The sequence below is a fragment of the Tamandua tetradactyla genome, chromosome 11 (genome assembly GCF_023851605.1).
Source record: "Tamandua tetradactyla isolate mTamTet1 chromosome 11, mTamTet1.pri, whole genome shotgun sequence".
Taxonomy (NCBI): Eukaryota; Metazoa; Chordata; class Mammalia; order Pilosa; family Myrmecophagidae; genus Tamandua; species Tamandua tetradactyla.
The window spans coordinates 61,826,479-61,842,354 of record NC_135337.1 but is presented as its reverse complement, the minus strand read 5'-3'; the positions used below and the strand labels follow the sequence as shown (position 1 = coordinate 61,842,354).

General features: G+C 36.9%; 1 protein-coding gene and 1 pseudogene across 8 annotated transcripts in view; one reads left to right on the top strand and one right to left on the bottom strand.

Moving 5' to 3' along the window:
* UBE2U (ubiquitin conjugating enzyme E2 U) overlaps positions 1–15,876 on the top strand; it is a 112,296-nt gene that overhangs the window by 56,962 nt on the left and 39,458 nt on the right. For 7 of the 8 annotated variants that reach the window (XR_013159437.1, XM_077120717.1, XM_077120719.1 and 4 more), the window contains one exon: positions 2,120–2,201. Coding sequence is in view for 7 of the 8 variants with exons in the window: in XM_077120717.1 (XP_076976832.1) it covers positions 2,120–2,201 (82 nt within the window). In the remaining variant the exon portion in view is untranslated. Of the gene's footprint in view, positions 1–2,119; positions 2,206–15,876 lie in introns of those variants that run through there. The other variant, XM_077120722.1, reaches the window with a different exon arrangement.
* On the bottom strand, positions 1,379–1,842 carry LOC143650202 (large ribosomal subunit protein uL23 pseudogene; annotated as a pseudogene).

Here is a 15,876-nt window from a genome sequence, read left to right as displayed (position 1 = left end):
TCTATGGTGGAAGGGGGTGTACACCAATAGAAAACCTATTAACAAAATCTATAAGAAAGTGCTTATTTTTTTATATGTGTGGTTTTGTGTGTTTGAGGCAAAAAAAAATGAAGAATAAATAAGAACGCTGCTGGTTAAAATCATGTGATATTAATAGAGGAAAAGAATATTCAGGTTAATTTCTTTTCTATCAATGACAAATTTCATCAAGCTAGAAGGGGGAAACTAATCATTCTTGAAAAGGAAGCCTGAGATAAGGTCAAGCTGGTAGAAAGCATTTAGCTAGTTAAATAATTCAACACTGTGTATACAGAATAATTATAAGGAACAGGAGATAGATAGAGTAAACATATGTGTAAACATGTAAACATACACATATATATAAACACATGCTACAAACTGTGTTACTAATGGAGACATGTAAAATCATGCATTTACTTTGAACAAAAAACACAACAATGTAAGTCCAGGGAATTGTAGATCTAGCTTGATAATATTGCATGTAAAAGCTACCAGTTCCTTAACCATAGTAGGTTTTCAATGAATTTTATGTGAATTGATTGAAGACTTAATCAATTTATATAAGACTTAAACTGCAATCTTATGAACCAGGGGTATGATGTAATTGCCAAATAAGACTAATGCCGATCTGAGCTGAATTAATAGAAATGTAGAGCACAGACCAAGGGTGATTAATAATCCTACTTCCATCTTTGCTATTCAAACTTAATTAAGAGTCTGAGCCAGTTCTGGGCACGAATTTTAATAGGAACATCAACAAAGTTCACTACTAGGATGATGAGAATGGTTAGAAAATCATTCTAGAAATCTCTAGAAAATCATGTCTTTAAAAAGAAGTTGAAGGAACTGAGGCTGCCTTTGAGAGCTTATTCTTCAAACCTTGAGGGCTGTTTCAAATTAGAGGGCTCAATCCCAAGGCAGAGAGATGGACTTACTCAGTATTGTTACTGAGGTCAGAACAGTGGAAATTCTACTCAGCTCTCCATCTAGGCAGGTCCATTTAACCCTTAACTATCTGCTAATGGAAAAAGCCATCTCCCAACAACAAGGTGGAGTTTTCTGTCTTTGGGTATGGATTAATGCAGAGACCAGATGGTCATCTGTTAAGAGGTTTGCTTTGGGAAAGATCAAGATCTGTAATGTTGCTTCCAACTCTTAAGATTTTATTTTTCTGCTTGGAGTGCTGAATTAGAATTTTGTTAAATTATGAGAGGTGTAGTTTCTATATGAGTTATTTTAATACCCTCTTCATTGCTATAAATTATATAGTAAACAAGAGTCATAATGAGACAATTTTTCAAGTCATAATATTTTTTTTTATGACCAAGAAAACTTAGAATTAGTCAAAAAACTCAGTTTAGATGATCCCAGTTTTGTTGGCAACATCCAAAGTATCAAAGACAGGAGCGAGTCAAACATATGACTTCTCTCCATTAGGCCTATTCAGGGTGTTGACCTTGGCCGCGCCAGTGTCGTAGAGCTGCTTCTCAGCTTGTTGGCTCTGGGGCTTGTTGGCCTTGATAGCCACAATGAGCACAAGTGTGCTATCTTCAGTCTTCTTCATGGCTGACTCAGTGGTCGGGGGAACTTGATGATGGCATGGTGGTCAAGCTTGTCTCTCTTGGGGGTGCTCTTCCGAGGATATTTGGGCTGTCTTCCGAGACCCAGCATCTTGGGCCACCAGAAGGTTGGTGACATGTGGATTCATTTCTTATGACTGTGGATACCTTTCGATACTATCTTCTTGGCTTTCAAATTCTTGGCTTTGGTTTCGGGAGGGACAAGGACTTCCTTTTTGGCGGTAGGCAGCATTGCCTTCATGAAAAGGCAAGTCATAATCTTCTTGACTGAAGTAATATCCAATATTTAAAAGTTAATATAGGGTGCACAGGTAGTTCAGTGGTTAGAATGCCCGCCTGCCCTCCATGAAGGAGACCTGGGTTCAATTCCCGGACCATGCACCCCAAAAAAAGTTTATTGAAAAATATAGTGTATGTTATTGCCATGTGTCAACTTAATGAGAACTGAATTATTTTCAACTTTGAGATATTATTAAAGAATATATACATATAGCTCCTTTTTTCTACTCTAATTTCAGTGCTTAACGATCCAGACTTTATGAGAAGTTATTATAAATGGAAGAAAATTGAACTAAAACATCCTAAAGAGTGGAGTTTAAAGTAAGTAACTTGAAGTGTCTTTCATGTATTCCATTAACTTGAAGTGTCTATTATTCCACCTTCTACTATTTCACTGAAACATAAGAGGTAATGCTTTGGAAATAACAACTTATGCCCTTTCCTAAGCATGGGTATAAGAATAAGTATTATCATTTCTTCCTTTCATATGAAACCAGATGGGAAACATCTTTTCTGCCTATTGGCTGGCAAGAATGGAGATAGGATATGTCACAGTGAAAGAATCTCACAATACCCTTCCTGTTAATTAACTTGCACTCATCCCCATCATCCTTATCAAGATATAATTTATAAATAGCAAAAATACAAACAAAAATTGCTTATATATCAATAATTAGTTTTCCATCATTCTCATAACTCCAGATACCTTTTCTTCTTCCACAAATTTCTCACTCCGGAACTCTGGTAGTTAGGTTCAGGTGTGAGCTTGGCCAGGTGAAGGTGCCTAGTTTTGTTGCTGTGGGCATGAGCCAATGGCATGTGAAGTTCATCCGTCACTGATTACATCTGCAGTCAGCTAGGGGGAATGGGGAATGCCTACTGCAATGAATGATGTTTGATTTAATTGGCTGGATGTTTAAATGAGAGAGCTCAACGCAGCACAGCCCAGGCAGTTCAGCATACCTCATCTCAGTACTTGCAGCTCAACCCAGGCCTTTGGAGATGCAGAAAGGAATTACCCTGAGGAAAGCTGTGGGAACCCAGAGGCCTGGAGAGAAGGCCAGCAGAGATCACCCTGTGCCTTCCCGTGCTTCCCATGTAAGAGAGAACCTCAGATGAAAGTTAGCTCTCTTTCCTCTGAAAAACTATATATATTTATATTTTAGCATGGGCAGGCATCTCAAATTGAACCTGGGTCTCCAGTATGGCAGGTGAGAACTCTGTCTGCTGAGCCACCATGGCCCACCCTATGTTTTTAACTAAATCAGTCCCCTTTTATTGAAACCCAATCCATCTCTGGTGTGTTGCATTCTGGCAGCTTTGGCAGACTAGAACAGATTTGGTACCAGAGAAGTGGTGCTGCGGTTTGCAAATGCCAGACATGTTAGAATGGTTTTTTGGATGAATAAGGGGAAGATTTTGGAGGAACTGTGAGGAGCTTGAAGAGACTGTTGGCATAAATGGAACCACTGTTGGTTTGGACAAAAAAGAGGGACAGAAAAGGGATGGATTTAAGTTTGCAGGGTGAGAGCCATGGAAGCTCAAGTCTGAAGCCAAGAAACCCCGGCTGGGAGATTGGACTGACCCATATCCTTGAAAAGGGTGAGTTTGCCCGAAGCAGGAATGGGCCTTCCACCTCATTGCAGTGGAAGAGTCATGCTGCCTCAGGCCTTGGAGAAGGTACAGCACACTCCTTGGTGATTGGGGAGAGCCTGACTGCCTCCACATGGAGGGGTTGAGCATGTGCCCTAGAGATGGCAGAGACCCCAGGTGTGGCCCCGATGCTTGGAGAGGGTGGGGCCAAGAAAAAGGTGGTCTCCTTAATGTCCCTCAATGTTGCATTCAGAGAGAGGTGGCAAAGGGTGGGACTGCCACTTTCTAAAGCCTGAAGGATAAATGACTTTCAGACTTTGAAATCCAATGAAGTTTGCCCTGCAGATTTTCAGGACTGTTTGGGTCTTGCGACCGCTGTGTTCCTTCCAAATTCTCCCTATGGAAATGAAAGCATGTATCCTTTGACCGTCCCTTCTTTGCATGTTGGCACCAGATAACTTGTTTTGAGATTCATAGGTCCAGAGCCAGAAGAAAATTTTTTCCACTTTAATGTCATTAAGGTGATGTGTATAGTTTCCAAGTTGATAAGGGTGAACATGTGGTAGTTAGGTTCAGGTGTTATCTTGGCCAGGTGAAGGTGCCTAGTTTTGTTGCTGTGGACATGAGCCAATGGCATGTGAAGTTCATCTGTCACTGATTACATCTGCAGTCAGCTAGGGGAAATGCCTGTTGCAATGAATGATGTTTGGTTTAATTGGCTGGTGCTTAAATGAGAGAGCTCAGTGCAGCACAGCCCAAGCAGCTCAGCATACCTCATCTTAGCACTCGCAGCTCAGCCCAGGCCTTTGGAGATGCTAGAAGGAATAGCCTCAGGGAAAGCTGTGGGAACCCAGAAGCCTGGAGAGAAGCCCAGCAGAGATCACCCTGTGCCTTCCCGAATAAGAGAGAACCTCAGGTGAAAGTTAGCTGCCTATCCTCTGAAGAACTATATGTTTTTAACTAAATAAATCCCCTTTTATTAAAAGCCAATCCATATCTGGTGTGTTGCATTCTGGCAGCTTTAGCAGGCTAGAACAGGAACCAACTATATTAAATCTGAGAAAGTATTTAGTAAAGTATAAAAATAGTTACAGTGTTTAAAAATCATTAACTCTTAGACCAGCTCAAGGAAGGGACCTTACTTAATCTCCACTCTTTCAACTCCTGAAGGCATTTTTCTGCCTCGTACTAGGACAAAGAATCCATTTCAATTTTGTGATGCAGGCTGAGTTGTAGTAGTCATTTATTTTGGTGTGGTTATTTGGAAGTATTCAGTGAATATACTGTCTTAAAGCCTGTGGAATTAAAGAGCCTATTTTTGCATTTACCTCTTCTTTTTTTTTTTTTTTTTTTTTGAGCTCTTATTTTTGTACTAACCTTTAAAAATTTTTTTTTAATTCTGACTTACTGTTAGCACCATGACCTCTTTTCTACATGGAAACATAGAATTAATAAAAATAATGACACTTGTATTTGGATTTGTTTAGAAATCAAGGTTCTTAAAGTATACTTCTACCCTTTTATATCATAGTTCAGATTGGGTTTTTCAGTTGGACTTTCTTTTTTCAGTTAGCTTTTGTTGGGGATTGAATCATGTTCCCTACAAAGGGCATGTTCAGGTCACTACTGCTGGTCCTGTGGGTATGAACCCATTTGTAAATAGTACCTGTGAAGATATTCTTGGTTAAGTTTGTCCACACTGAGTGAGGAAGACCCTTAATCCAATATGGCTGAAGTCCTTATAGGCAAAGGGAATTGTTCTTGGAAAAGAAGCCATTGGGGAGCAGCCAAAAGCGGGAAGTCAACAAAACCCAGAGTAGAAAGAAGAAAACACTGCCATATGTATTGCCATGTGACAGAAAAGCCATACAGAAGATACCACCCAGGAAGAAGCAAGCCTTCCTTCTAGCCTCTGAAACCATGAACCAATAAATCACTGTTGTTAAGCCAACCCATTGTATGGTATTTGTCTTAGCAGCTGGGAAACTAAAACAACGTCTGCAGCAACTTTTCTCCTAGCCAAAATACGGAAATGCTTTTGCAATAGATACTTTTCTGCTTTCAGTATAAATTATAGGCAGAAGAAGAATTTTTATTAAGCAGAATTTGAAGGAGCTACAAGCATGGCTTTTCTTGAGGGCACGTTTCAAGTTTCTTTTAGAGTTGAAGAAACCTACTTACAATATAAGTAGGTTAATTTTGCTTTGACATGACTTTTTTAATTTGCTTTAACAGAACTGTTTTAGTTTTTTTGTTTGTTTGTTTGATCATTGATTCATCATGTAATGCCAGCATCTCACAGAATCAAAAAATGTAGAAAAAGTAGGATCAAGTCAGTTTTAACTTATCCATCCACTTCTACATATGGCTGAAATAATTATGAGCTGTTTGAGTGCTAGGATATTTTCCCAAATACATTTTTTTGAAGTTATAGGTCAAATTATGATGCATGTTGTGACCCTGTCAGAAAAGTTCTCTCACCTTATGCCATCTGGTGGTTAATGAGAATATATTTAGATCAGATGATATTTGCTTCTTTTAAAGTTGATTAGCCAAAAAGCAGTTTGCAGTAATTTATTTAAATAAAGTTTTAAAAGATATTACATTTATCTGCATTTTAGTGTGGCGCAGATATTTGGGAATGCAAATGTTCTGTGTTATATGGTATCTGAAGAATAGTGAAATTCCCCTTTTTCACATAAAGTCTCATGTTCATCAAAATATAAGCTATAAGAAAGTAGGCAATTCGTAGAGACTCATGTAGAAAATGTTTGTGAATCTGTACAAAAGTATGTACATGCGATATGGTACTATTATGCACCTCTCTGATGTTAATATTCAAAACTACTCTCCGTAGACTTGATTTCCCACTAAAAGCAACAGAAAATGTGAGGTGAGACCTTTCATCTACATAATGTTAAGGAAAAAAAGATCTTATAGCCCCCCTCCTACCGTCTTCCCCTCCCTTCATCAATCAATACACAATTCTCAAGCTGTACTAAATTACTTTCTCTAACTATTCTTTGGGGAACATAAGATCTTTGGGGAGACGTAAAATCTCTTTACCACTTAGTGCCTTCCACCTGGAATGTGATTCTCATCAGGGTGTTTGTTGATGGTATAAAGTTAGAATTTGCTATAATTTGTCTGTGACCTTGCAAGTCTTCTGACTTCTTTGGACCTCTGTTTCCTTAACTGTTAATCAGGAGTTATCGTTGAACCTACCCCCCAAGGAGGTTGTGAGGTTTAAATAAATGAATACATGTTAAACACTTGAACAGTATCTGGCACATAGTAAGGATCCATAAAAGTTAGATACCATTCCTGTTTTCCCTACTGTGGCCCTAGTTCAATTCTCTGATGTAGGAGTGTTTCTCAGAGTCAGACAGATCTTGGGGAAATTCTTACTCACTGTGAGCTTGTTTCCTTACCTATTTAGTGGAGATATTTGCAAAGTATTGAGTGGCTTGAATGAAACCACAAATATAAAATCATATAATATTGGCACATGGGCATTCAATAAATATTAGTTCCCGAGGGAAGGGAGAGAGAAAAGTGCATGCCCTCTAACTTCTCAGGGAAGAAAGATGGTCTCTGTCAGGAACATAGACACACTGTAAAAATTTTCTCAGGTTAGGAAAATAACACCTATCATGACCACGTTCATTTTAGTCTCATTGTGCCTATAGATCTTTTCCCTTCTCTACTCCACCTCTACCATGACTTCTGCTTAGCAAAGAGCTCCACAAGGATGACGTAAGATCCAGTTCAAACGTCTGCTCTGTTAAAATGTCCCTGACATGCTCAGGCTTCTGAATCCCCATCCTCTCCTTCCACAGCCCTCCTTGTCTATCTCTTTTCAGCACTGTGGTGTGGAAATTAATCTGTTCAGGAAGAGTGACCAATGCAGGGACGTTATTGTAACTTTGTATTCTCTGTGCTCAGTAGAGTGCCTGGCAAATAGTAGGCACTCAGTAAATGTTTGACGATTGATGCATACCCTGTTTCCTCATTTAAAATTAGGATTAAATGTGAGGATAGTTAATTTTAGGAAAAAAGAATTTAGGTACTGACTTCTATTCCATTCTGATACAGAGATTATAGTTGTGTTTTGGGCATTCTAAAGGTGTACTCATATAATAATGATCGAAAACTAGGAATATAAATGACTGTCATGAATATTTTATGCAAATAATTGAGTTTTACACGTTTTTAGTTAGCATTAATATAAAGCTATTGTCATTATAAGCAGCTTATAAATATTCATGGAGTGATCCTTTGATTTGGTATTCATTTCTAAGGCCCTTTTTTCTTTCCTATCATCTTGCCTGGTGTTTTGGCAAATTCTTTATTTCTACCAAGATGTGAAAAAGAATATTAGTCTAGAATCTAATCAGTGGTTTGTATTGATTTTCTCTGGAGAAGTAGTGAAAGATATAAAATCAAGAAAGCAGCAGAAGCTGTTCTTTTGAGTGCTCATGCTTATGTACATATAGAACTATTTTTACATCAGACTCTGTTAATGATTGTTTCTATGGCCATGGAGAAATCTATGCCAGTAGCCTAAGCATTGGCAGCTAGCAAGTTATCTAAATAAAATTTATGAATTCTGAAGTTTAGAAAAGAATATACATGGGAGGTATACAGAGGAACCAAACCTAACACAAATAAGCTACTTTTGTGTGTCAGGTGTTCTGTCTTTATTACCTCATGTAATGCCACCCAGTGAAGTTGACAGTTGTGTCTCTAAAGAGTGAAAATTCATGATAATACGCATAGGTTTTGCGTCCCCAACTGCATTGCCGCCTAAGACCTTGCTCTGTAGAAATCTGGAACAGTGTATCTTTTAAATGAGAGAAACTGAGGCACAGAGAGATTCATCATCTTTCCCAAAGTTATTGGTAAATGCAGGTTGTATTAAAAAATGAAAACTAAATTATTTCCTATCTGATTACTAATATGTACTTATTAAAAGTGTAAATGTGTCAGATATATTTTAAAATATTGCCAATTCAGTTGTAGCACAAATTAAGTCTACCTTTCATGAAAGTTTTTTGTTGTTGTTGACCTCAAATGGCATTATTAAACAATCTTAGTTCCTTTCTCTTTCTCTTCTTCAACATAAAAAAATTAACATATGTGCTCTGCTAATTTATCAATACAAATATAAATCTTCCTTACATTTATAAAATACACTCTGGACTCAGTTGTCCTAACTTTAAAATTAAGGACTTATATATTATTTCGAAGTTCAATTTTGTGATTGTTTCAGTTCATACCAATACAAGTAATCTTTCCTATAGCTTAACTATGTTGATTCCTACTTTTTTCTCGTTATAGAGAGCATTTATTCTGAGTACATTAATTTAATGTTTGTTTGTACGATCCTTTCAGGGTTATTGAAGTTAAACACTGTTTTTATAGGTTTACATAATTATATGCTTAATGCTGTTTTTACAGAGAAGTTCTAGCCGTTTTATTCCCCAAAGATTAGGCCTTGACTGCCATCTTGTGGCTAAGAATTGCATTCGTGATCATAAGCATTAGCGGGCAAAGAACATAAAAAGCAGAGAGAATTAGCATTAGAATGAGCATTGGAAATGTCCCTTTTTAAAAACAGTCTTGGGGAAAATATAAACAAAAGCAAAACATCTCTTTTAAAAAATAAACTTTACCGGGGCGGGCCGCGGTGGCTCAGCGGGCAAGGTGCTTGCCTGCTATGCCGGAGGACCTCGGTTCGATTCCCGGCCCCAGCCCATGTAACAAAAAACGGAGAAACAGAATACAATAAAACAAGAAAATGTTTAAAAAAAATGTTTCCCTTTCTTCCTTCCTTCCTTCCTTCTATCCTTCCTTCCTTCTAAAAAAATAAAAAAATAAAAAAAAAAAATAAACTTTACCAAGTAACTACTTAATCTCTGCTTGGATGTTTTTTAGATACATGGAAACTCAGTACTTCAAGAAGCATTTAAATACCTCTCATCCTCCTTACTTCAAGCTGAAATCTAACACCAGATGTTATTTAACTATTCTAAATTTTGCTCATGTGTACTTTCATTTAGCAGATTTTTATTGAAAATCTGTGTGCTTTTATGTTTGTAAAAAAAAAAAAATCCAGAAAATAGGCAGTTATTATAAAGATGTCAGAAAAGGGAGAAAATAATAATAATAATGAAACAATCTCAAAGCAGAATACTCAGTAGGTGGCAGAGCTGAAATTGAAATCTAGGCCTGCTAGATGCCACAATCCTTGCTTTTTCTATCAGATCCAGCTGTCTTGAGTGTGCTGGGTCCCATGTGAGACACTGAGGGCCCAGGGATCACTTTGTAGGTAGGTAGAAGGCATGATTCGAGGTATTGTGGCAGAAAAGAAAGTATTGCCATTTGTTCTTGGAAGCAGTGCAAATAATAATACGCATAGGTTTTGCGTCCCCAACTGCATTGCTGCCTAAGACCTTGCTCTGTAGAAATCTGGAACAGTGTATCTTTTAAATGAGAGAAACTGAGGCACAGAGAGATTCATCATCTTTCCCAAAGTTATTGGTAAATGCAGGTTGTATTAAAAAATGAAAACTAAATTATTTCCTATCTGATTACTAATATGTACTTATTAGAAGTGTAAATGTGTCAGATATATTTTAAAATATTGCCAATTCAGTTGTAGCACAAATTAAGTCTACCTTTCATGAAAGTTTTTTGTTGTTGTTATTCTGTTTTGTGGAATTGCTCTTTCAGTCTCAGAAAATACCTATCATATCTTTATCCCACCTCTCCTTTTTCATAGGAAACACACAATTCTTTCATCTGTTCTTTTTATGAATTCCATATTCCTTATTGGTCCCTTTTTATGAATATGATTTGTTTCATCAATTTCTCTCAGAACGTAGCTCCCAAAATTTAACATGGATTTCTGGTTGCAGCACAGGATTCAGCAGAACCTCCTATATTATAAACACCACAACTTAAGGTTGCTTCTCTCCTTCTTCTCTCCTAAAGAAGAGGAGTTTTGGTATGAGTCAAAAACACATACTGGGCTTTTTTTCAAAGACAATTGTTCCACTGGTTCTACTCCCATATAGAATATTCTTTTGAAGGGGTCAATTTCTCCCTCCCTCCATCCCTCCATTCCTCTACCTCTGTCTCTCTCAACCTTGTTCTTTTCCAACTCTCTCCCTCTGTCTCTGAATTTTTTCTCGTCCCTTTCTCCATACTTGAATTTCTTCTTTCTCTGGGAGTCATTTCACTTTTTTGCAACACCATGCAGTCAATGTGCCCATGGGCATAGGCATAATTACTGTTCAGAAAGCATCCATATCCTTGGAAGACCTAGCAAGACTAGGGTGGGACAAGGGGTCAAAGAGAGCACAAAATAATATAAGCCAATTCTCTTTTGGGTCTTTAGGGAAAAAAAAAACCCACAACAAATCTCTTACTTTATGTTGATCTTTTTGTTATTCTTCTTGCCATCAGAGTAGTAAAGTCTTTTATGAAGACCAAAAGGAAGAAGCAAAGGAAAACTAAAAGGAGGTTGAAGCCAAAACGTAATAGTTGGGTAGGTAGGCTTTATGGTCAAACTACCTCATTTTGAGCCCTACTTCCTTTACTCACTAATGTGCTAATAGTCAGTGTAAATTTTGCTGAAATAACAGGAAAAAGCGCACAATCTTGGTGGCTTAAAATAGCACAGTTTTATTTATCATTTATTCTACTTCCCAACCAGGAGTTGGTTGGAGGATTCTGGTCCATATTGTCTTCTCTCGGGGATATAGACTGATGGAGACTTTGTCATCTGCTACGTTATTTGTCACCATAGCAAAGCAAGGGGAAGGTGAAGAATTATGCACTAGCTTTTAAAATGTTTCCACATAGAAGAGACACTTCTTTAGCCAGAGGAGGCCATATTGAAGAGGACAGGGAAGTGCAATCTTCTTATTCCTAGGAAAAAAGGGGAACATGATGTTGCCGAGCACTAATAATGTCCGCTATAAATGTTAACACTGAGAATTATTCAAGCCATTTAAGTCTCCCACTTCATTTTTTGTAATAATACTGTGATTTTTTTTTTTTTTTGATGTATCAACTTGGTTAGGCTATAGCCCCCAGTTATTTGATCAAGGACTAATCTGTGTATTGTTATGAAGATACATTGAAGATGTTACTAAAGTCCATATAAGTTGACCTTAGGGGAAGTTATTCTAGAAAATTTAGGTGGGCCTAATTCAGTCAGCTGAAAGACCTTCAAAGCACAGCTGAGATTTCCATGAATTAGAAATTCCAGCTGTGAACAACAGTGTCAGCTCAAGACCAAGAGTTTCAGCCTGTTCTCTGGATGGCCTGCCCTGTGGGGTTCTCACGTACCTAATCTGCTCCCACAAAACATAAACCAATTCCTTGCAATGAGTCTCTTACCATATTCCTTATTATGTATCTCCTACGGGTTCTGCTTCTCTAGTAGAACCCTGACTGGTATAAATAGCTACTTCATAAAGTTATTATGAGGGTTAATTTAGGTGATGTACATAAAGCCCTTAGGACAGTGTTTAGCACGTGTAAAAAGTGCTCAATAAATATTAGCTATCAGTTGCTAGAAGTAGTATGAAAAAAGACATGTCTGAAGTGTTCACTGTTAAATTTTAAAAAATGAAAATATATAGCCATCTTAAAAATCCAGAAAACAACAAAATGTAAAATTACCTCTCATAATGATGTTAAATATTTGTTAACTATTTTTTAAAATATTTTTATTATAAACAGTGAACCGACATACCAACATTTTTGACATACAATCATTCTTGACATATGAACATTCTTGACATGGGTTACAATCAGTGGCTCACAATATCATCACATAGTTGTGTATTGATCACCATGGTCATTTTTTTGAACATCTGCATCTCTCCAGCAAAAGAAAGTAAAAAGAAAAACCTCATACATGCCATACCCCTTACTTCTCCCTTTCATTGACCACTAGTATTTCAGTCTACTCAATTTATTTTAACCTTTGTTCCCTCCAGTATTTGTTTATTATTTTTATCCATATTTTATACTCATCTCTTCATACCATAGATAAAAGGAGCATCATATGCAAGGTTTTCACAATCACACAGTCACATTGCAAAAGTTACATCATTATATAATCATCTTCAAGAAACATGGCCACTGGAACGCAGCTCTATGGTTTCAGGCGCTTCCCTCTAGCCACTCCCATACATCACAGACTAAAAAGGGGATCTCTATATAATGCAAAAGAAGAATCTCCAGGATAACCTCTCAACTCTGTTTGAAATCTCTGAGCCACTGACACTTTATTTTTGTCTCATTTCTCATTCTCTCTTCCTCCTTTCAGTGGAGATTTTCTCAATCCCTTGATGCTCAGTCCCAGCTCATTCTAGGATTTCTGTCCCACATTGCCAGGGAGGTTTACACCTCTGCAAGTCAGGTCCCATGTAGAGAGGGGAAGGGCAGTGAGTTTGCTTGCCATTTTGGCTGAGAGAGAGAGAGAAACCACATGTGAGCAACGAAAGAGGTCCTCTGGGGGTGACTCTTAGGCCTAATTTTAAGTAGGTATAGCCTATCTTTTGTGGGGATAAGTTTCATAGGAACAAACCCCAATACAGAGGGTTCAGCCTGTTGATTTGGTTGTCCCCACTGCTTGTGAGAATATCAGGAATTCTCCAAATGGGAAAGTTGAATTTTTCCTCTTTCTGCCCATTCCCCTAAGGACTTTGCAACTACTTCTTTATTCACTGTTCAAATCACTCTTGGACTTACAGGGGCATCACACTAACCTGGACAAACCTACAAAATCTCAGGCCCTATTCAAGGTTCCAAGTATTTATGGTGTTCAATTAAACTGTCCATATAAGTTAAATTAGAAAACACACTAGTCAAAATATAAATTTTGTACCAAATAAACATTGCTTGCTTTAATCTCACACAGAAGTTGAAGTTTTAAAATATGAATAACCATCTATTTTCAATACCCTGCAATATTAACATTCTTTTGTTTTTCCTCATGCAAAAACATTTTTTAATTTGTACATTTAGTCACTATCACTGTATACTCTTGGCATTCCTAGATGACACCATCTCAGTCTTTATCATCTATCTTTCCTTCTGGTTTCATATGTGCCCCAAGCCCTCCTTCTTCTATCATTCTCACATTCAGCTTCATTCAATATGCTTATGTTATTGTGCTTCAGTCAGGTAGTATTGTGCTATCCATTTCTGAATTTTTAAAATCAGTCCTGTTGTACAATCTGTATCCCTTCAGCTCCAATTAATCAATCTCTACCCTATTTCTATCTCCTGATAACCTCTGTTCTTAAAATTGTTATTATATAAAAATTATAAAATTTTATATTCCCTTTGTTACTGTACATTCATAGTTTTAATGTGAATATAATCATTGGGTACAAATGGTTTTGTGTTTTATTTGAAATATTTCGCATAGATTTTCACAAAAATCTGCATATCACACATTTGTCTTTTTAGTAACAATGTAATATCCAATTATATTGACACACCACTATTACCTAACCAGTTATCAGGTTAGTTGGTTGTTTCTAATATTTTGTCATTATAGATAGCATCGCTATTTTATCTATTATAATTGGTTATAAATGATGGAAAACCCATCATGTCTTTAGCAAAATAATAAAATCTATTGTGTTACACAACTGAACATTCCAGGCATTGCTGTAGTTTAGGGAGCAGCTATATATTAAAGGTCAAATGAAGTTACCAGAATCTGGCATCTTTCTCTCTGTTTTATCTCCTCTGTATTGACTGTTCTCAGAGAGTCTCTTGCTTTATGGGCACATGGATGTTGGACCCTCCTGGGGCTAAATCTTTCCTGGTTCATGACCAAGTGGGAAAAGCAAGGGTTTTATCCTTACATAGCAACCAAAATTCTCATTAGCTCAAACTGGGTTGTACATCCAAACTTGAGCAAACTACTACAGCCATAGGGAATGTGATACATGAATTGCCTTAGGCCCTGGTTGTGTTCTCCCCCTGAGTAGAGTGAGAGTGAGAAGTATGGTTTTCCAGAAGCCTATTAGATTCTGTTTTACCAAAGAAGAGAGTAACAAGGAGAAAGCCCAGAAATTTCCTTAGAACATGTTGCTGAAAATGGAATTACTAAATGAAAGGATACAATCAGTTTTATGACTCTTCTATGTAAGTAAAGTTACTTTTCATGAATATGTAACATTTTACAATGCTGCTTAAATTATATGACTATTTAAGGATGAACGAACATTACAGTTTTTGCTTTAATTTTTAATTTATTGATTATGGCATTTAAATTTTTAGTTATTTGCATTTCTTTAATTAGTGATACTAAACATGTTTTATTTTATAATTCATATTTTCAGTTATATAATGAGAAATGGTGGGGGGGGGCAGCGGGCAAGGATAATTCAGTGGTAGAATTCTCACCTGCCATGCTGGGAGACCTGGGTTCGATTCCTGGCCCATGTATTTCCCAAAAAACAAACAAACCAACAAAAACTCAACAAATGGTATGCAATGATGGGATACTCACTTGGAAAAAGAATGAAATGTGACCCCTGCCATACAGCATACAAAAATAAATAAATAATTATTTAATTAAATAAAATAAAATGAAGGAAAATGATACTTATATCTTTTTTGGAAGGCAAAGTTTTAATAATGGAGGAGAAAAGCAATTAATCATGTTATGTTGTTTTTTAAATTCATATTTGCCTTGAGGAAAATAAAATTTTAATGATATTTGAACTCATTCAAGGCTCACACGGGGCTGGAAATAGTTTTTGTTCCCTCTAGCTGTAGTGGAGAGATCTCACAGTTTACCTGACATTGGATAGAGACTTCAGAAGGGTCATACCTTAGAAGGGGGCCTCTATTAGCTCCAAAATAAATCTTCTCTAGACTTGCCATAACAAAGCTTAAAAGCAAGTTAAGCTTTTAACTGTCAGACTGATTTGCAAGATAATAAGCTGCATGCCAGAGGAAATGACAACCTATTCAAAGGAATATAACGAAATATAGCACCCAACAATGTAACATTCACAATGTTCAGTATCTAATCAAAACAATCAGTCTTGAAAATAAGCAGGAAAATATGACATGGTGAAAATCAAGCAGCATACTTCAGTGTAACCAAAGGGTCAGAGAAGAAATCAGAAGGAAAATTAGAAAATATTTTTAACTGAATGGGAAAAAAACCAACATATACATATTTGTGGGATGTAGCTAATGCAGTACATAGAGAAAAATGTATAACATTGGGCCTATATTAGAAAAGAGGAAAAGTCTCATTTCAATAATTTATGCTTCTATTTTGAGAAAAACAAGAGTAAATGACACCAAAGTAAACATAAGGAGAGAAAAGTGAACAAAAAACAATGAAATAGGA